Source organism: Lagopus muta, chromosome 23, assembly GCF_023343835.1.
Source record: "Lagopus muta isolate bLagMut1 chromosome 23, bLagMut1 primary, whole genome shotgun sequence".
Taxonomy (NCBI): domain Eukaryota; kingdom Metazoa; phylum Chordata; class Aves; order Galliformes; family Phasianidae; genus Lagopus; species Lagopus muta.
The window spans coordinates 2,977,980-2,997,169 of NC_064455.1; the positions used below are offsets into that span (position 1 = coordinate 2,977,980).

General features: G+C 44.3%; 1 protein-coding gene across 2 annotated transcripts in view; it reads right to left on the minus strand.

Moving 5' to 3' along the window:
- Nucleotides 1-3,043: 3,043 nt before the first annotated feature.
- Nucleotides 3,044-19,190, minus strand: part of LOC125703983 (lethal(3)malignant brain tumor-like protein 4) — a 37,243-nt gene continuing 21,096 nt past the window's right edge. For both annotated transcript variants that reach the window (XM_048969210.1, XM_048969209.1), the window contains 9 exons: nt 17,017-17,127; nt 15,750-15,864; nt 15,546-15,645; nt 14,503-14,682; nt 13,027-13,158; nt 12,569-12,630; nt 10,668-10,834; nt 6,415-6,477; nt 3,044-3,184 (listed from right to left, as the gene is read on the minus strand). In XM_048969210.1, coding sequence (XP_048825167.1) covers nt 3,056-3,184; nt 6,415-6,477; nt 10,668-10,834; nt 12,569-12,630; nt 13,027-13,158; nt 14,503-14,682; nt 15,546-15,645; nt 15,750-15,864; nt 17,017-17,127 — 1,059 coding nt within the window. In that variant the 3' untranslated portion in view covers nt 3,044-3,055. The remainder of the gene's footprint in view (nt 3,185-6,414; nt 6,478-10,667; nt 10,835-12,568; nt 12,631-13,026; nt 13,159-14,502; nt 14,683-15,545; nt 15,646-15,749; nt 15,865-17,016; nt 17,128-19,190) is intronic.

Consider the following 19,190-nt stretch of genomic DNA (forward strand, 5'->3'; position numbering starts at 1 on the left):
ATCTTTCCTTTGGTCGGAGAACTCTGTGATGAGCAGAGCTGAGCATTTCTGTCCAACTTTAATGCGTTACCCAGAGCTGAAATCTGCTCCTCCTGATTACATGGGGGATCACAAGAAAAGATTTTAACAGCGCAGTTAACAGCAGAAAAAAGGAGAACCGTTTGGCCATCGTGGATCTCCGAAACACACTCAGAAAATAAGATCTGTTTCCACTGAGACAGCAGAGCTCTCGATTGCACTGCTGGGCCTTGGGAAGCTGTCACAGCCCTGGGTGGCTTTAATGCACTTCCAAGTGACTGCTGGGTTCAGCTGGGACAGCAGCAGGCTTGTGCTTTGCAGGCTGAGAGCCTCCTCAACCAGGTTGGTGTTAACCAGTTTCAGCTTCGTGCGACACAGAGCTACAATTTTTGGCTTGCTGCTTCAAAGTGCATGTTTCAAATTAGACAACAAGGCATTATGCAATCAAAGGCATCTGCAGACCCCTTGCTTAGGCACAGAGCGTGATCAGGGCTGAGAAAAGGCAGAGCCTGGCTACAGAACCAAGCTGCTGGGCTGCACATGAAAGCAGAGCTCCCTGATGCAAGCGAGATGCCAACAGCAGTCACTGAGTTCCTAAGGCAAGGAGCAAAGCTGGGGCTCAAAGAGGACTTGTTTTGGTTTTTCTTAGTCTTGTAAGAATTAGGGAATCTTCTGTGTGCCGATGAAGGTACTGGAAATCTTTTTGTCGCTGCAGTACTGTGAAGTTGTCTGATTTTATGAGAATCCAGCTATATTTAGAAAGAGACCCAGCAATAGATGAGTGCACATTCTTGCTTGCTCTGCAAAGACAATTACTGGATTACAAAAAAAAAGCCCCAAGAAGCACACATTCCTCCTTCTTCTATCCCTAAAAGGTTTCCTCCTTCAGAGCACTACTACTGCTGTCACTGAACAAACTCCAAGTACACATTTTCATCCTTGATCCAGCTGGCTTGGAAGCCTCTAGGATTTCAGATCTCTCTTCTGTTTGAGTAATTTCAGTGACTAGAATCTCACTGCTTGCTTCACCAATTCTCTTCATCCTCTGTCTATATATAGTAAAGGAGATGAAATAATATTACATTTAGTTTTATTGCTGGAAGCAATCTGCTGTCCCTCAGTGCAGTTTCCCAAAGGAAGGAGGCGAAACAGAAGATTCAGCAGGACGTGCTGACTGCAAACAAGAACAAGGTAGAACTGCACACATTCCAGCTGGCTGGCTGCTCCAGAAGAAGAAAGCAGAGCACAGAAGGGCTGAGGTTATTTAGCCAGGAACAGAACAGGCCAGCTAACAATCCTCTGCTCCAGCTGTCACAAAACAGCTCTGGAAGGTGAGCTGTGTCAGAGCCCAGGATTTGACACTCAAGGCTTCACAGAGATCTGGGATGCACGGAGTGGGACAAAGGAATGGGACTCTGCTGAACACTGCACCATAAATTCATTTAAATCAATTGATGTCATCTCATCCCTGTCGCTGCATTAAAATATAAGGCTCCCTGCAGTTGCATGGCTGATACTGAATGTTTCAGCTACTGAATACCCCAGCACTCCTGTGTCTTTGCAGTGGAAAGCTAAAAATCCTTAATGTTTTATACGAAAACAGAAGGTATGGAGATGAATTGCTCTAAATGCGACTAATCCAAATGCATTCAGCAGTGTGGATTCTGCTCTATTTACAGGTTTTAAGGAACTTACTACCTTAAGAATGTTACGAGGACCTTCTCAGGAGCTGGGAAGGACATGGAGAGATCAGGGACTGCTGCATGTTCATAGAAGCACACTCAGAATTCCAGCACAGCAAAAATACCAGCACACCCCTCTGCCACGTAAGCACAGGTTGCCACCTGCACAAGCAGGAACAGAGCCACAAGCTTTGCTTTCTCCCTGACACAGACCAGCAAATCTCTTTTGAGAAGCAGTTCTCAGCCTGCTTTGCTGGCTGTTCAGACTGATCCCCCTCCAGGCAAACCTGCCCTTGTTGCTCTTCCCATCTCACTGCCAGAGATGCTGAGGATCAATGTCCACCTGGAGGCTGAATATGCTGAAGCACTGAAGTGTTCACAGGTTTTGAATAGGCCTGAAAATGAAAGGAAATTGTTTCTAGGAACTCTGTGTGCACCTGTATGCATACGCTGTCCACTGTGGGGTTTTCAGCTCCCATTCCTAGCATTTGGTTAGCTGTGAAGGCAGCTTGGACAAACTCATCCCACCACCAGGTGCTGCTGACTGCGTTATTTTGCCATAAGATGATCACAGTCCAGACAGCAGTTGCCCAAAAGCACTGATGGGAGAAATACAGATAGAATATTTGTGTCCTGTGGGAGATAACTGCAGGAGAGATCTTTGCCTACCCAAAATCTATCCAAACAGGGCCTTCCTCCAACTGCCTGATAGCACAAATGACAACGGTTTGCTTGTTATCAGAGCCACCACTGATGGAAGACTCTTTGCCCATGGTGTACTTGTGGTGGAAGCAGCCCAGGAGCCAACAAGGGGTTCAGAACAACCAGTATCAGCACGAGAAACTGGAACTTCAAAATCAACGTGGGAAGGTCAGCTCCCGAATCACAGCACTGAAGGATACAGATGAGCTGCTCTGAAGCTCACCCATTTTCTTACTGTCTCCTCTTCCGAGCTTTCATACATACATCTGTTAAACATGCTGGTAATAACTCAGTCTCTGTCAGGCACTCTCATGGGACACAGCAGACTCTGTATTCATATCTGTCCTCTTGCCATTGCAGCTCCACCACTGTTACCCTGGATTCCCCTTATAACCGGAGGTTTCTTCTAGATCTCAAAAAGAGATTGATATATCAAAACCAAATTCAATTACAAAATATAATAACCTCTTCTTGGAAGTGAAGCTGCCCCATATTCCAGATTGTGGCAGGATTTTTATGTCCTAAAAATATTTTTTAATAAGTTCTACTTAAAATATATCTGAGTCGCAGCCTGCCTCATGGGCACGCTGTAATGCTCTCAGTGAAGATCTGCTCCCTGTCAGTTCCTCCTGGGCTCGAGGGAAGGGCTCTTCTCACTCTTCTTCTGCAGACTTGAGCATGAGAATGGCATTGTAGACCTTCAGGGCAGGACCCAGCTTGATATTGAGTATTTTAACCAAGTCATTCTGGTTCAGGAGCAGGAAGGCCTCACCATCTATCTGCTAGAGGTGTAAAAACACAACAGAAGATCAAAATTACAATCGAGAAATAAGCAGGATTCTTACTCCTGGTTTTCAGTTAAACAATGCACTGAGGAATGAAAATACAGACACAGCCCTGAGGATGGAAACCTTATTCTTCCCTCTAGTTTTGGCACCCACACCAGCCTGCGATTCCCAAGCATGCTGCCCTTCCCAGGGGTCTCAGGCCTTCCCCTGAAGCCTGGAAAGTCAGAATATGGACAAAACTCACTGGGAAATAATGAGGATGAGGCTCGTCCACTTGGCTTTCTATTCACTATAAGGATACTTACCCTAAAAAGCCAACAACTGTCAAAAATCCCGCAGCCTCGTCCCAATGTGTGGCAGAAGATTAGATCAGGAAATGCAAGCCTTCAGGAGGCAGCTATCCAAGAATTAATACATTACACTCATCTACAGAAATTAGAAGCACCACATCACCATTTCCTAGCACACTCATTACATAATGTCATTGCACAGCTTCTCAGACTCCTGTTAAGCAGCTCAAGGTGAAGTGTGAAGCTTTGCTGCTTCTTTGGTCAGCTATGCTAGAAACTTTGCAAGATGAGAAGAACTGGACAGATGTGAGCATCTGGCTGCTCTCAGAACCAGCATTCTGCCCACAGAGTCTCACTTAAAGGAGCAGCAGAGGCTATTATGAAATAGCTCTCAATGGCACTAAATGGGCTTGTTCAGAACAAGGTAAAGGAGATGGTGTGTTATATAAAACAGGGCACAATAAAGCCATGGAATCTGTCTGGATTTACACACATACTCTTCTAATCCGTCAGCAAGGAGACATCCAATCAGATTCAAAGCAAGCAATCTAAAACTGTATTAGCTTGTGAAAATAAGTGGAGCTCTTGGTAGCAGAGAGTAACAAAGAATGATTTGAAGAAGAGGTTAAAAATGTATTTTGGTTCACAAAAGCATCCACAGAGACAACGGATATAATTAATATAAACCCCAAATGCTGCAGAGAAGAAGCCAAAGATTAATGGACACAGACAAACAGTACATGTCTAAGTTATTCCATTAAAGTGCATTTACAGAGACTGACAGCATCTCCTCCTCTCACTTGATGCTCACCAGCACAGTGGACAATGCCAGACACTGGGCCTAACCAGAACAACAACCCTTCTGTCCCTGCACTTTTCCTAACTGGAATTCTTCTCAATGTCAACAACTGGCAGAAAAGGACACGCTTTATAAAAACATGTATGTTGGACAAACATAGCAATGAGGCAAAGAGCTGGGAGACAGGAATTCCCCTCTGTAACCCTACGGAGGCTGCTGAGCAAGTAAAGTTCTTTTACTTCCCAGTCTGCACACTGGAAATGACAGCAAGGCTTCCAGCACAGCCAGCCACATTTCACTGAATCCTACCTGTAAGCTGCCTAGAGTCACCACTGCTGCAAGGCCTGTGGTAAAAACAGCTTGAAATAAATGGACTGCTGCTTAAACTAAAGAAAGAGAAGGAGAAAACTGGAGCACACTGCTGAAAAACAATCTAACGCTTTAAAGTGCTTTTGAGTCCAATATTATCATTACATTTCACTTTCCTTGCATCGCCTCAACGATGTTTGTTTTAAACAGACCTTCCCTGAGCTGGTCCTAGAAATGAGTGCAATATCACTGCCTGTGGTTTTTGTTCCATCTTATTTGGATGGTTTTTCAAATTCTGTGCACAATTTGTTCTCTTCATTTGTAACGTAAGCAGGAACTCATCCTCCTCCCTCCTGCCAACAGGAGTCTGCAAGGGATTTATTTCTCCTGAACGAAGAGCACTCAAAGGCCTGATTACAGTAATGGACAACCCTGGTGAAGCCCAGCAGTGCTGTCGCTCACACCTGAATTTTGGCCAGAGCCAAACTGCTAAAAGGGTTTTAAATTTACACTGACAGTTTAGTTCCAGCACAAACCTGAAAAACAATCCAAGCCTCTCTTGTTTGGCACAGAGAACCACGCTTTGAGACTGCAGGAGATATTAAAATAGAACATGGCTGTGCTGCTCTCTGAACTAGAAAACAGCCACCGTGTTCAGGATCCATTTCAATTATTACTAGAAGAAACAAAACAAATGGTAAATGGTTGGATCCATAGTAGACTTACACCTCACCAAGCCCTCACCTCTGAACTCATCTTTGCTAGAAATTAGGAAGTATCTTTTACACCCAGCTATGCTGAAGGACTGCTTTACTGGGAGAAATGTCATCATTCCCACTGTATTCAATTAAGTGGTATTCCACTACATTGCTACACTGTGAACAAACATCAATTTATTTTGCTTTTTATTTTGTGTGTATGTTTTAAAATAAGGGAAAACAAAATACAGGGACGTAAATCCCATAAAATGCACTCCAGCCTGATTCATCCTGAAAGAAAGCCAGCTCCGGGGAGCAGTCATCTATTACAAACCTGTCCTTTGCAGCCACTCCACTGAGCAGTGCTTCTCCTCAGCACACAGGCTGCACTAAGTGCCCTGCAGAATGCAGGGAAGGTCCAGTTCCTTCCCTCAAGCTCTTACAATCAGAGCAGCAGAAGGGGAGGCACGTCTGTGCAAATTAATCACAGGCTTACAGAGAACCTCCAAACCATCCCTGCAACAGAACTGGAAGCCAAAGCGTCATAGGATCAGTGAAAAGGAACGGGGCAGCCACATCCTGCACTGCTGGGATTTCTGAGAAGCCATGGGGAATGCACCATAGACAGGGAACAGAGCCCAGCACAGGGCAGTGACAGGATGTGCTGCAGGCAGGAGACGCTCTGACTCCCCAGCAATTGCTTGTTCAAGGCTAGGTGCCCCTCCTGCTCCCACTGTGGTCCACAGGAGAAGCCAGGGATTCCTGAGAAGCCCTCTGACTGCCAGCCTGCCCAAGAGAAGCAGGCATATGTTCTTGTTAGAGGGAGCAGATGAGATCTGTGCTGCGCCATTCCAACAGGACATCTTTATAGTGATGCCAAAAGCACCAGACAATAGTCCAAGACAGGATGTTAAGCATAAGCTTAGTGATCGGAACGGGAGGGGAAATTTAAAGCAGCAGAATGCAATTAACCACACTGGGATTCAGCTCAGTGCTGAAGCTGTCTCCTAAATGCTACAGGCTAATGACAGGGCTGAGCATGTCTGTGCAGCCAGCACTGCAACTGCAGAGCAGCAGGGTACAAAACCAGCCAGCTCACAGCACAGGATTGGGGCAGATGTGACTTACCTCTTCCCTGAACACAGCTGCTTGTTCTTTGCAACCAGGTAAACGCTGGATAAAGTTTACCACCTGCAATCAGATGTACAAAGAAAAACAAGGATGATTAGAATGATGATCAAGTACCAAGCATCTTATTTCTGTATGCAAGAATTTTGATAACTTTAATACTCATAACTCTCCTGTAAATGAAGGTTATATACAAGAAATAACAATGGGGTGTTGGTACAACGTGCCTGTAAAGCTTATTCTGGTCACAAATAGTACTTTCCATATTGCTATTTGACCACTTCTCTAAGAGTTCAGTTTCTCCACTGCTTAAAACCATCACTCATTAAAAACTGCATACAGCCATATATTATTTTAAATCCCTCCACAAGTTTCCTTCCTCTGCAGTTTTGTCAGAAAATAAAACTAAAAAGAAGGATTTAGATGATTTCCCATCGTGACATCCTTTTCAGAGATGATATAAATCAACCAAATGAGCACTCCTGGTTTATTAACACACGGAAGGCAGAAAAGCAAGGAGTGAAAGAAGTTGTGGTTTTATTTAATGCATGGTGGATGCAGAGGATCCACAGAACCAACACGATCAAAGGAGTTAATTTTACATTTCATATTAGGGAAAACCTTTCTAAGCAGGAAATCTGTTACATTTGGAATAATCTCCTCTGAGACATGCAAGCAAGCCTTGGATTATATTATATAACACTACATAGTGCAAGCAGCAATCCCGAATGCAGTGGAGGATGACTTAATACATATTGTCTTCTCCATCTGCAGCTTCACTGGTTCACAGAAGATTTGTATATTGAGGCATAATCAGATCAAACGTTTCATGCTAATTGGATGCTCCCTTGCAGGAACAGCTCTGTTTCATGAAGCATATTCACTTGAGTTATTACAGATGTGACATTTCTTCCATGAACACAAACAAACAGTTTGGGGGCAAGGGGGGTCGCTGTCAAAGATGAGCTTCCCTTTAAATCACAATTGTCAAGCTCCCCCCTAAATCACATCACTGTGTCTCCAGCTGATCCCATTGCTGACCTGCATCCTTCTGAGCACAGCAGCAAGCTCTCAGCTTGCCCCCAGCTGTGCTCTGCCCTGGCAGAGCTGCTTTTTGGTGAGCATCACTGACTCCTGACTCCTGTTGCTTCTGTTACACAATCTGAGAGCAGAACCCTTCTCTCATCTCATGTTTCACCTTTACATCGTGCCAGGAGGGAAAGCTCCATCTTAAAGAGAACCCCTAAAATCCACAGCTCCATCATGCACTGACTCCAAAGCAGAAGTGCATTCTCCTACTGTAAACAAATAACAAAATAACACTTTCCCTGTATCTCCTTATAATAAAAAAAACAAACAATTGAAATACTTCTGCAGGGCTGCTATCTTCCAGAACGATAAGTGGCAGCAAGGCAGTGAATGTCCCTCAGGGCCTGTGGCACTCACAGGCTGGCAGAGGTCTCAAGGGAAAGCTCTGAGCTTGCCTTGCTCTTCTCTCCTTCCTTGGACATCTGCTCCTGGCCACTGTCATGGATGCTGCCTTTGATCTGCCCTTGAAGTCACCTGTGCGTACACAGCCAGCACCCTGCTCCACAGCAATGGTCTTTTAAACAAACAGAGTCCTGGGGCTTGCCAGAAACTGATAACAAAAGAAGGAGGAGGATGCTAGACAGGCATGCAGGAGAGATGGATCCCAGGGTGTGAACCAAAACGAAGCAGCGTGAGGACAAGCATGAGTTGGAACAAACATGTCTGGACCTTTAAGCAGCTTAACACTGATGGCAGGGAAGCACTTCCCCCAGGGAAAGGTGAGATATGGGGAGGGTGGGAGATGGGGCAGATCAGGGCCTTTCCTTCCAGGAGGTCAACAGTTTCCTTTTGTTTCTGCTAGTAAAAGTCTCCACTGATAATCTCACAAATGCCTCTGCTGGCAGTGCCTTACTGCACATCAGTTGAGGGAAGAGAAACTGCTCTGTGTAATTCTGAGAGCACCTTTAACAGCTCCATGCAAAAGAGGTGCTAGGATAATCCTAGATTCATGAGATATATTGACATTGGCACAGTATTGGGGCATCCTTCTGGAAAAGCTGGAAGGCAGTCACACCAGCACCCATTTGGTATCAAGCTATAGCAGCCCTGATGCTAGGCAGTAACCCACAAGCCATTAGCACAAGCACAAAGTAACACCCTCTGACTCAGGATTAGCTAATCAACATTCAGCTCTGGCACATATTAAAGTTCTTCCAAGATGCTTCACTTGCTGTGCTCTGAAAAAAGACAGGAAGCTTTCAATAACTAACAAAGCTGCATGACAGTAACTACTCCTGTTGGCTGCTCAGTGTTACCAAGAGTTTCTTAGCTTGAGGGCCTCCAAATATTGCGGCTGCTTTCACCCTTAAGCTGCTCCCAACCCAACAAAGAATTAAAGCAAGACTTTTTCCTTAATGCGGGTTCTATAAAAGCAGTTATTCAGTCTGAAACTGAAGGAGAGTACAACACTCCCATTGCTCTTGTTTCATATCAACAGAATGGGCTCCTTTGTGCAACAGAGTTCAAAGTACAAACCACAGGCAAATGTTTGCCCTGTAGGAAGATGTTAGGAGCCCAGATACCGACAGATCTGATCTACTTTGGACTCACTAGAACACAGCAAGTCCTACTGTATTCATCTTCCAGAGCTTGTGGCTACACTGCCCTGCACAAAGTGATCCTCTGAGTGCTCAGACAGAAGCCAAACTGATTCCTGTGGGAACCTATGAAGAGCACCATTTGCTGAAACCAATCCACTTTACTGAAACGCAGGGCAGAATCCATCATGACTTCAGCCAGTCCACTGTGGTGCTGCAGCTGATCTTTTAACACTCCATTCACAATCCCACTGGCATCACTTGTTTCAGGCAGTATTCTGGGTTTTGAATCACCACATCCAGAGTGCAGTGTGCTTGCTACTTATATTAATCTGTTATCAAACTAATATCCCAGCTAAATTTACCCAGCAGTTGCTTTAAAGGTCAACTGTAAAGGACAAATTTTATTGGCTTGTATCCTGACTCTGTTCCTCCACGAACCAACCTCCATGTTTTGTCCAAAAGAAAGAGATTCTGATTGTTTTCATGCCAGAGGATTTGCTGCTCTGTCTTTATTGATTTATTAAAAGACCTTTTGGAGAAAAAAAAGCCAACACAACAATGGGAGCTTTTTCTAAAGAAGGATACAAATAGAAAATCTCTCAGATTTTTTTTTTTCTCCTTGCTAAGCAATTTAATTTAAGCTCATTTTCATTAAAACACGAAGGGAAGAAAGGAATATTACAAGGACCATTTTTAAAAACAGCCCTACTAATTATTCTATCCCCTTCCCTTTTGCTGTGGTTCCTGTCCCTGTGATCAGTCCCACCACATTCCAAGTGGTCCAGCATGAAGAGCAAAGTCAGGACTGGCTTCTCTGACAAAGAGGCACTCAGGGAAGATGCACTTTCTGAATGTCTCTGAAGATCCTCTATGCATCATGAAGAACAGCACCTTTCTCCTGCTTTGCAGATTATCTCCTATCGTGTCAGCACAACATTACAGCACACTTCTCTTGAATTAAATGGCCTGTGATGAAGTGCCAGGATCCAAATTGTCATCACTTCCCAAGTGGAGATGCAAATATTATTTACGCCCAAGGCACCGAGTTTAAAAAAAAACACAACTACTCAGCACACAAAAGACAGCAGCTTTTTCACATGCCACCTAATTACAGGAGACATCTCGAGAGCTGGGACTGCAGACATCCCCAACCACACAGCTGCCTCTGCCAGAAATCAGGTCATGCTGTGGGCAGTTTGTTCCAGGGAAACAGGCAGGGAGATGCGGGAGGAGCAGGCATGCACAGTGCAGTTTGGGATTATCTGCCATATAAAAGTGAATCAGCAGCAAAGTCACAGGAAAAGGGGAGGGAGGATCAGAGAGAAACAAAGTCTGATGTAAGAATGGTGCTTCGGGGGCTGAGGACTGAAAGATAAAGGGGAAAATAAACAAAGAGAACTGCATTCACAGAAGTAAGGCATGGATATCAAAGGGTTAACAGAGCTCCTTTCCCTTCCTTCATAAAGGGACTTGGGTATAACTTTGAGCTGAGTCAGCTATGGCATATGCAAAGCAAACAAAAAAGCATTACCTGGGAGGAAAAAAAGGTGTTTTCCAATTAGCACTGCAGGAAAGGGGGGCCCTGGGACCCCCCCAGGAGCAGAGAGGAAGCAGGAAACTCACCTCTTCCACAGTCCACTTGGACACATGTTTGGCTGTGAGGCCCGAGACCTCCGGCAAGAGCCTGCAGTGCTGCTCCCAGCAGAGATGGAGGCGGTGGCTGGGGTTAGAGTCCAGGGCAGGCATGAAGATGGACTGGTGGAGGGCCTGCTGGAGGTTGAAATCGAGGTCTGTAAAGAAAACGAGACAAGTCAGAGCAAGCTTTCAAGAAGGAGCAATTATGGAGAAGAAGGAAAGGTCAGAGTTTGGAGGGAAAAGCAAGGCAGGGCACACAGACAGCCAGGCACTGCTACTGCAAGGCACAGTGTGTTCTCAGGGCATGCTCCCCCACCCTCCTGAGAAACAAACAAACAACAAAAAAAAGATAAGACTGCCAGGCTGGATATAATATCGTTAGCTTCTTCCCAGGAAAATGATGTCAGGCTGCTAACACAGAAGATGCTTGCAGCGTTTTATTGACAAGGTGGAGGAGTTCTGGTAACAGCATCTTCGGCTGGAAACGAATGGCACTGGCCCAGCTGCTGGCAGCCTGTGAGGAGTGAGATGTGTGCAGCTGATGGCCTGGGCTCACTGCCTCCCCAGGAGACTCCCAGGCCAGGAGTGCTGCATGTTACCTCCAGACATCAGTTCCCTTGTGCATCCGGTGATGGAAGCTTTGGAAATCAAAGAGGGGGAAAAAAAAAGAGAGAGAGAAGAATCACCCCTCCCTGATGAGATCATTTGAGTAGTGCAGAGTCATGGTCCTACAGGGATTTGCCCAGTTATACAACAGGAAGTGAAGCAGAGGATGGAAATAACACGGAACACACTTCTCTGGTTCACAACCAGCATTATGCTTGGTCACATTAGAGGCAGAGGCTGGCCTGGCACAGTTGTTACTCTTCTGTCTCCTGCTGTGTCATGTTACCTTCATCTTCACCTCCCTAAGCAATGTAGGATGCCATCAAACATGGGTCTCTATCGCTAATAATGAGACCAGAGAGAGGGGTTAAAAACCCACAAATAAAGCCTAAGCAAGAACTGCTCTTCAAATGGGATGGAAGCTGTGTGCAATCACGAAATTACAGGTCAGTGGATTACTGCAGAATTCCTCTCCACTGATTTCCATCACTCTGCTTAAGGTGAATGCGACAGGAAAGCAGACAGCTTTCCCTGCCAACTGCAACTGCAGCTCAGAGCTGGCAGACTCCTCCAACTGCAGAAGTCAGCACTAGGTGAAAATGTATTAAAATAAAGCCAGGCACCTGTCCCAGTTTGTGCCTGCTTAGCTATTTTTGATTGGAGTCTATTACCATGTTAAATCCTCCTAAAAGCCTGGTCAGCTTGGTTCTCTGAAATGGCTTTTTATAGTAAATCTGAAAGTTAAGCATATGGTTTGCTAAAGTGATATCAGAAAGCTTCTCTTCAAACTTAACCTGTCAAGTACCAGAATAAAAAGACATTATTTTTCCATCTGAATTTTTATTTTCTTTTTCATCCTGAAGAGAACCTTCCAAAAGTCACCCCAAATGATTCTAACTGTTCTTCTGGATACCTGCAGAAAGAAGTTGATGGAACTCAGCAACCACCTGATAGGTTTGGGTTGTGTCTGCAGAATGGTCGTGGAATGGGTAACAGCCTCCCACTGCCACTTCAGGAGAACAAGCAATGCTACAGGAGATGGTGAAAGCTTGTCTTCTCAACTAATAAACACAACACAAGGTATTAAACCTTACACTTCTAGGCAATTTTACCCTTCTTCCTCATTTCAAAGGAAGAAGGACAACCACCATCATCATCTCCAAGCATGCATTCTCTTGACTGTGGTATCAAGAACAAAAAAAACCTGTAAAGTTTTAAATGATCCTCATAGGGATCATCATGTGGTATTTTGCACACACACAAATAAGTAAAAACCAACCAACCTTTCCCGTCGTTTTCCTGTTTCACCAGCTGCAACTTTATGTAGGCATGTGAGCATCCAAGCCTGAAACATCAATCACAAAGCATCTCAAATGATGACACAAACTGGTGCAACTGCTCCTCCATGCAGATCGACTAATGGGGTACTGAGGAACCACAACATTCTCTCTCTTACAATCAGCAAGAGAATTTCTTTGTCCCTGGCTTCTCCTCCTCTAAACTAAGAACTGTGATATTAAATTCATACCTACAACTCAGAATGGAGTTTGCTGTGGGAAAGAAAGCCCCCAAATTAGTGTGAGGAAAGGTTAACAGGTAATTCTAAAACCCCATGCTGTATATCTCCAATCAAACTGAGTTGTTCTAAGCTCCTGATCAACACCTGTATCTCAGATATCGCAGCAGCATCAAGAAACACAACTTTGTATCCACAAAAACACATCACAAAAATCTTATTTACTTTTTGGGTTTGGCTTTGATGTTTCCAGAGGGTTTCTCTTCTACCCTGTCTTTTGCTTCACAGCTTTCAGACTGCTCTGATGGACTCTGAATGCTGCTTTGACATGACTTTTCACTCTCTTGTGCAGATTTCCTGGAGAGACAGACAAATGATAGGAGCTAAGCTGACATTCTCAGTTTCCTTTTCCCAGAAGAGAGCAAAACTGGCAAATGAGAGTAACAAGTACCACCTAGTGGTGAAAGCTCTCCTCTCCCCTACCATCTTTACTGCTGCAGCCCAGAGTGCTTTTTTTACTCTTTAGCAGAGATTGAGAGACATGATACGAAATAAATCAGACCCTGTGGACAAAGGCTGCAATCCCAGCAGCTACAGGAAGCCCAATGAAACCGATTTAGGATTTATGAACCCTGGATAACGTTGAAGACAACTTACATGACTGAGTTTGTTGCTACAGTCGCCCAAAGGAGGATGAACAGCAGGAAGCTGTAATACCTGCATAACGAATTCAAACCTCCCACCATCAGGAAATGAACTGCTCAGAAGAATGTAGAAGTAATACAATTTTAGAATGATATTGGTTCTGGGAGAATCTGAAAACTCTTGAGGGAACGTTATGGCAGTGATGCCATTGAAATGCAATCGATTTTGCTATCAAGAGTAACAAAAGGTTCCTTTTCTGCATGGCATTGGGTTGACAGGAAGCAAAATTTGGCCATGTGCACCTTGGGACTGAGAAGTGTTCCTTCTGTCTGAACAAATATACCAAACATATACAGAAAATGTTATAAATTTAAGCAAAGCAAAGAAACCCCAAAATGCATACAAGCCTTAATACACACAAAAAAGGCCAAAACTAGCACTGGAGATTGCCCTGGTGAAGCTCAATTCCTACAGCCTAGAAATGACAATAATGAAAGCCTTTATGTCCAGATTTGTCCCATGACAGACTAACTGCTTCCTGCAGTCCAGAAGCCAAAACATGATTCGTCTCAATGATACTCAATTCCAAAATTATTGTAAGAAAATAAAATACCTGAAGGGGCTCAATTTATTGGCCAAGTGATACATATGGAGTCATTACACCTACCACTGTAACATGACCGGCGCTGAGGTGGATTGCAGTTAGGATTTAATAGTGCAAAATAATCTTGCCTGACAGTTTTAGGACAGGAAATGAAGGAAAAGAATATATTTTAAATTGAAACAGCAAGAAAAAAAAAAGATTATGGAGACAGAATGCAATTTCCTTTGTTGGAACGTGACCAGAGCAGCAGGATTAAGGAATCAAAAAAACCTATTAAGGCACATGAGGGTATAAAAGCACACTGCTCTGTGTTAAGAGTGTCTGGAGCATGGGCCAATATTACAGAAAGATGAACTGAATGCACGACTGATTCTCTGCCAATTCCTGTGTTTTTCAGCCTTGTAAAATGGCATTGCTCTGCAGTGTGTGTCCACGAAATGGGCTCAGCTCACCTGAATTGTGGAGACTCCTCCTGAGAAGACTCTGCTGCTCTGAGCAGAACTTGGGCTGGGGTCTCCAGCCTCTTGGCTTTCTGCAGGCTGCTGCTGGGGGAAGGCCTCTCCCCACCTAGGCGGTCCTGTAACACGTTTTCTTTGTTGAGGTTCACATCAGAATATGGGCAGCCAACCAACCTGTGTTAAGGAAAAAAAAAGAGAGAGAGGTTGTGATGCATGTTCCTGTGTTCCCAAGCCACAGCCTTAGCAGCCTCAGGCAGATCCAACCATTAACAAACCCAGGTAAAGGGAGGCCTAAAACTCATCCAGATGGAGACATTATTACCCAGTTTTAGGTTATGGGAAAGCAGAGGACCAAATGGCAGATCTGGAAACCGAATTCATGTGTTTGAAGAATCATCCCAGAGAATAACAGGAGATCTTCCCGTGTTGCCTGCTTGTCTGAACAACATTTCATGAAACAGTCACTGTTTGAAGCTCTTCATCACAGTAACTACCACTGGATCCCCAGACCTCCCATCTGAGATTGTTTTCTTGCTCTGTAAAGCCGTTTAATCAAGAAAAACTTTCCTTTTCCAAGAACATGTAAGAAACCAGAGGTAAACCTGTCATCCAAAAGCCAGGAAGAAAACCCCCTGACTCCAATGTGGTGTTAGAAACCACAAAACATGAGCTCCCCCCTCACTCTTATGCTCTAGTAATATACCAGCACTCTCTTCCTCTTTAGCTATTGCCTTGCAATATTCTTGGGCACATTATTTTACATAAGTAATTCCTTCAGTGATGCTGGAATGTAAAAACTGGAGCGAATTAATCTACGCTATGTTGTATTGCAGTTGGAACAAACACACTGCTATAAACTAAATTTATGGTGGAACAGCTCATTTAGACACAAGAGGGAGCTGCAATTACACTAATAGCTGTCTCCAGAACACCCTGTGATAATTTCAGTGCAGTGCAGGTGCTTGTTGCTGCATTATTATTGCAGGCAACGCTCAGATGCTCCCAGACAGAACCCTCCTATGATCTCAGATACATACGTATAATGCGTTCCATATCGTGGCCCCCTGACATGACCAATGCCATGACAGCCTGGAGTGGGACACGTTTGTCCCACTGTTCCCACAGGATCAACAGCACCTGGAGAATAAAACACAAAGGTCAAGAGATTTGTAAGAAAGCTTCCTACCTCTGAAGAGAAGGCTGCATATGGGGAAAATTATTCATGGTATCATCTGTATTACCTAGAGGGACTTGCAAAGCGTGTCCAGTTTTCGCACACCAGCCTACTGGATGAACATCAGGGCTGTCTGCATCGACCCAGAAATCATAGTTACAGTCCCAGCCATCAAAATGTATCTAAAAGAAGCACAGTCTCAGTGAGAGATACACTTAAGGATATGACTCAGCCGTTATTTTAACTTCCCCTTTTGTTTCACCTTGCTCAGCTTGGAGCTGATTCACTCAATCTTTCAGTCAAGCACAACCATCCTTTGTGTTCAATTTGTTTTCCTGTCCCCTCTGTCTACCTTTTACAGAAGCACCACGTTCTGGTGACACAGTCAAATCACAGGGTCTGCAAGAAAGCACAGCCCATGGGGTGCTCTGGGGCTCTCCATTCAAGTCTAAATCTATGCAAACATAACTGGTGTTTTAATGATCTTATTTGCTACAAATCCCAAAACATCACCAACTTGGCACTTCACTGCAAACCGAGAATTTTCTGCTGGATGAAGGCATGAGTAATAGCTGGTTTGGATCCAGGTTAGGCAAACAGAGACTAAGGACCACTGCTATTTAAAGGCTGTTGGGCTGTAAATAAGGCAAAGTTTCAGAGGTATGAACTGAACATCTTGCCTCTAGACTCTGGCAAAACTCGACTTTTGCTTACAACCACAGTGATGAGATTGGGAATCAAACAAGCAAGGGAAAGCAAATGCCCCTCCTGCCCATGGAAGCATCCTTTAGGAAGGACTCCTGTAGCCAAGAAGCCCCCATCAGCACAGCTTACACCTCAGCCAACTGATATTTAATTTCTCATAAACAAAAGCACAAGAGACTCTCCTGGCAGCATATTAATGTGAAAACAAGCAGTTACATTGCACCTATGCAACAAATTCATTCTGGTGCATAAAGCCACCTCCTAAATGGGCCAGGATTTAACTTGCTTTTGGGTTTCCCTTAGGAAAAAAATAAATAAGTTCAGGTAGCTTCCCACCAGCAGAACGTTACTGCTACCTTCATTTGTGCAGCTCGCAGATGGAAAACCATTCTGTCAAATCTTATTTCAAAACAGTTACAGTAAAACAATAACTAACAATGCCAGGCAATTCTGTTAGATTTCAATGGGACAAAACAACAGAAATCATTTCCAGCTGGGCACTCCTGTCTGCTAGATGGCCTGCAAAGCATTTGTTTGCTGCTCCTCACATCAGATGGGTATTTTTTTCTGTACTGCCTATCACTGCATTCCTTAGCACCAGGGCTCTGCCCTTCAAAGCAAGGTCATACCTTAATCCGATGGTCATCTCTGTCAGTTATGGTTGCCACTCTTATCAAGATGGGATTTCTTTTGTCTACAGCCTCCAACTTCATATTAACTTGAAATCCGTGAGCAGGACGCTGTAAGATAAGGTTGTAAACAGAACACTAAGAAGTGAAGGCAGTTGCAACTAGTCACCTTCTCTGGATAAAATGCACTCAGTTTTTTATCTACCATTCAAGTGCTTTTGCAGTTTTGCCCCCATCTCCTCTGGCAGACTATTTCAGAGGTTAAAACCAGAGTTTTCTAAGGAAATAAGCTGTCCATTTGTCAGCAGCCCAAAAGCACTCGAAGAGAAGCCTGAGCTTCCCAGAGCAGAGCAGCATCTCAGAGCGAGAGCTCCTCTCTGACAGAACCAAAAAGCCCAAATACAACCACAAACTCCACTGACAAACAGACTGAACAGCCTGACAGGAAAACTGCTCAACAGAACAGAGATTACCCCTCACCACACAAGGACACCAGCCAGCTTGCTGCTGAAGCACACTGCTGTGGGACATCTCCCTCTGCCACACAACATGACATCCTTCCCAGCATCACATGCAGCCACCACTGCCTCAGCCTCTGGATATTAATTACCTTTGTTTGGTGCTGGGAAACACACCTGGTTTCGTTTCAGTGCAATGCAAATTTACTCCTCTGACCCTGTGACTCTGTCCTACCTGTAACCTGGTGTTTTGGGGCATCCTTCTTTCTTCCCACTCCAAACCTCAAGTTTCTCTTTGGTCTTTTGAACTGGATGCAAGTCTTTCAGCCAGCTGGTAGAGCAGAAGGCAGACAGCCTACACTGCTTCTAGTTTTAAGAGATTCTTACTGAGACAGCCAACACCGTCTGAGTTTCTTGAGGAAGGAGCTGGAGTGCTAGAACAAAATGCTGCCCAGGAGATGGGTGAGGCTAATTGAGCCTTGCTGAAGGGCTGCTACCTTTTTGCAATGGCTTTTGAATGTTTATAAACTGACAGACCAAGACAGTAAGTTAAAATAGTGATGCTGACAACGGTTGTCTCCTGTTGTGTCTTTGGATAGACAAGGCAGAAACCCAGACACAAGACCTGCTGCATGTGCTAATGTACAGTGCCTCCACACTACGTATATTAGCTCTTGAAAACTGTTAAAAACTAATTTAGTGAGAAACACCAGTTCTGCCTCTCAACTCATATTTTTATATACTGATTTCCTGTAATTGCTAGCTGGAAAAATAGTAATAATAATAATAAAGTCAATATCTCTGCCATGTATTTGCACTTCAGACCAATCAAGCCAGAAAAGTAACAAGATGCAATCCTGGAAGAGTTCTATTAGCGGCTGCTGTATCAAGTGTCTGCTTTCACTTTTTTTTCTGTTTCTATTTCAAAAAACAGACTTGGATGCTAATTTATACCCCTGAGTTTCATGAAAGTCGGTCTACCATCCTCTCTCAGCCAGGAATCTGAAGGAACAAAGCAACAGCTTCAGAAATGGATATAAAACAGGAAGAGTCAGACGAGGTGGCTGCATTCCCCCTTGGAAGATGTTTCATTTCAGAAGAATCCAGAAGAGGGAGTATCCACATGAAAAAGGCCCCATGCACTGTGCAAAAGCCCTGTGATCTTCAGGTGACATTTCTCAACACTCTTTGGATTCTGAAAATCTGAGGAAGCAGTGCTGGAATGACAGATTACTGAGGACTTCAGACTGGCATCTCTAAGTAGGTTGCACTTGACTGTTTCCACTGTCACAACCAGTTTTATTATCTTTCCAAAACATTTGTCTCTACAACAACATTTCTATTGTTTCTCTGTCAAGAAGAAGACTGGCTGCCTCATTCCTTCTCTCTTGTATTCTGCAGGCTCCTGTTTTCCAGCACTGTTGTGACTTTATGATTCGCGTGCTGCGCTCCATGACTGGGATGCAGCCTGTCCAACTGTGGAAAATCTAAATCCAAGGGATGTTATGGAGATCAACTACACTGCAGGTAACTCATGCTGTGGCCCTACAGCTCTCTGAAGAGGCAAAACAGCCTCTTTCCATGACACCCACCATGCAGCCTACAGCATCCTCAAATGAATGCCTGCTGAAATCTAGCAATTATCAACTTTCTTTGGCTGGATTTTTACCTCCCTTATCTGGAGCCACCTTGATTGCTTTATTCTCTTCAGTCTCA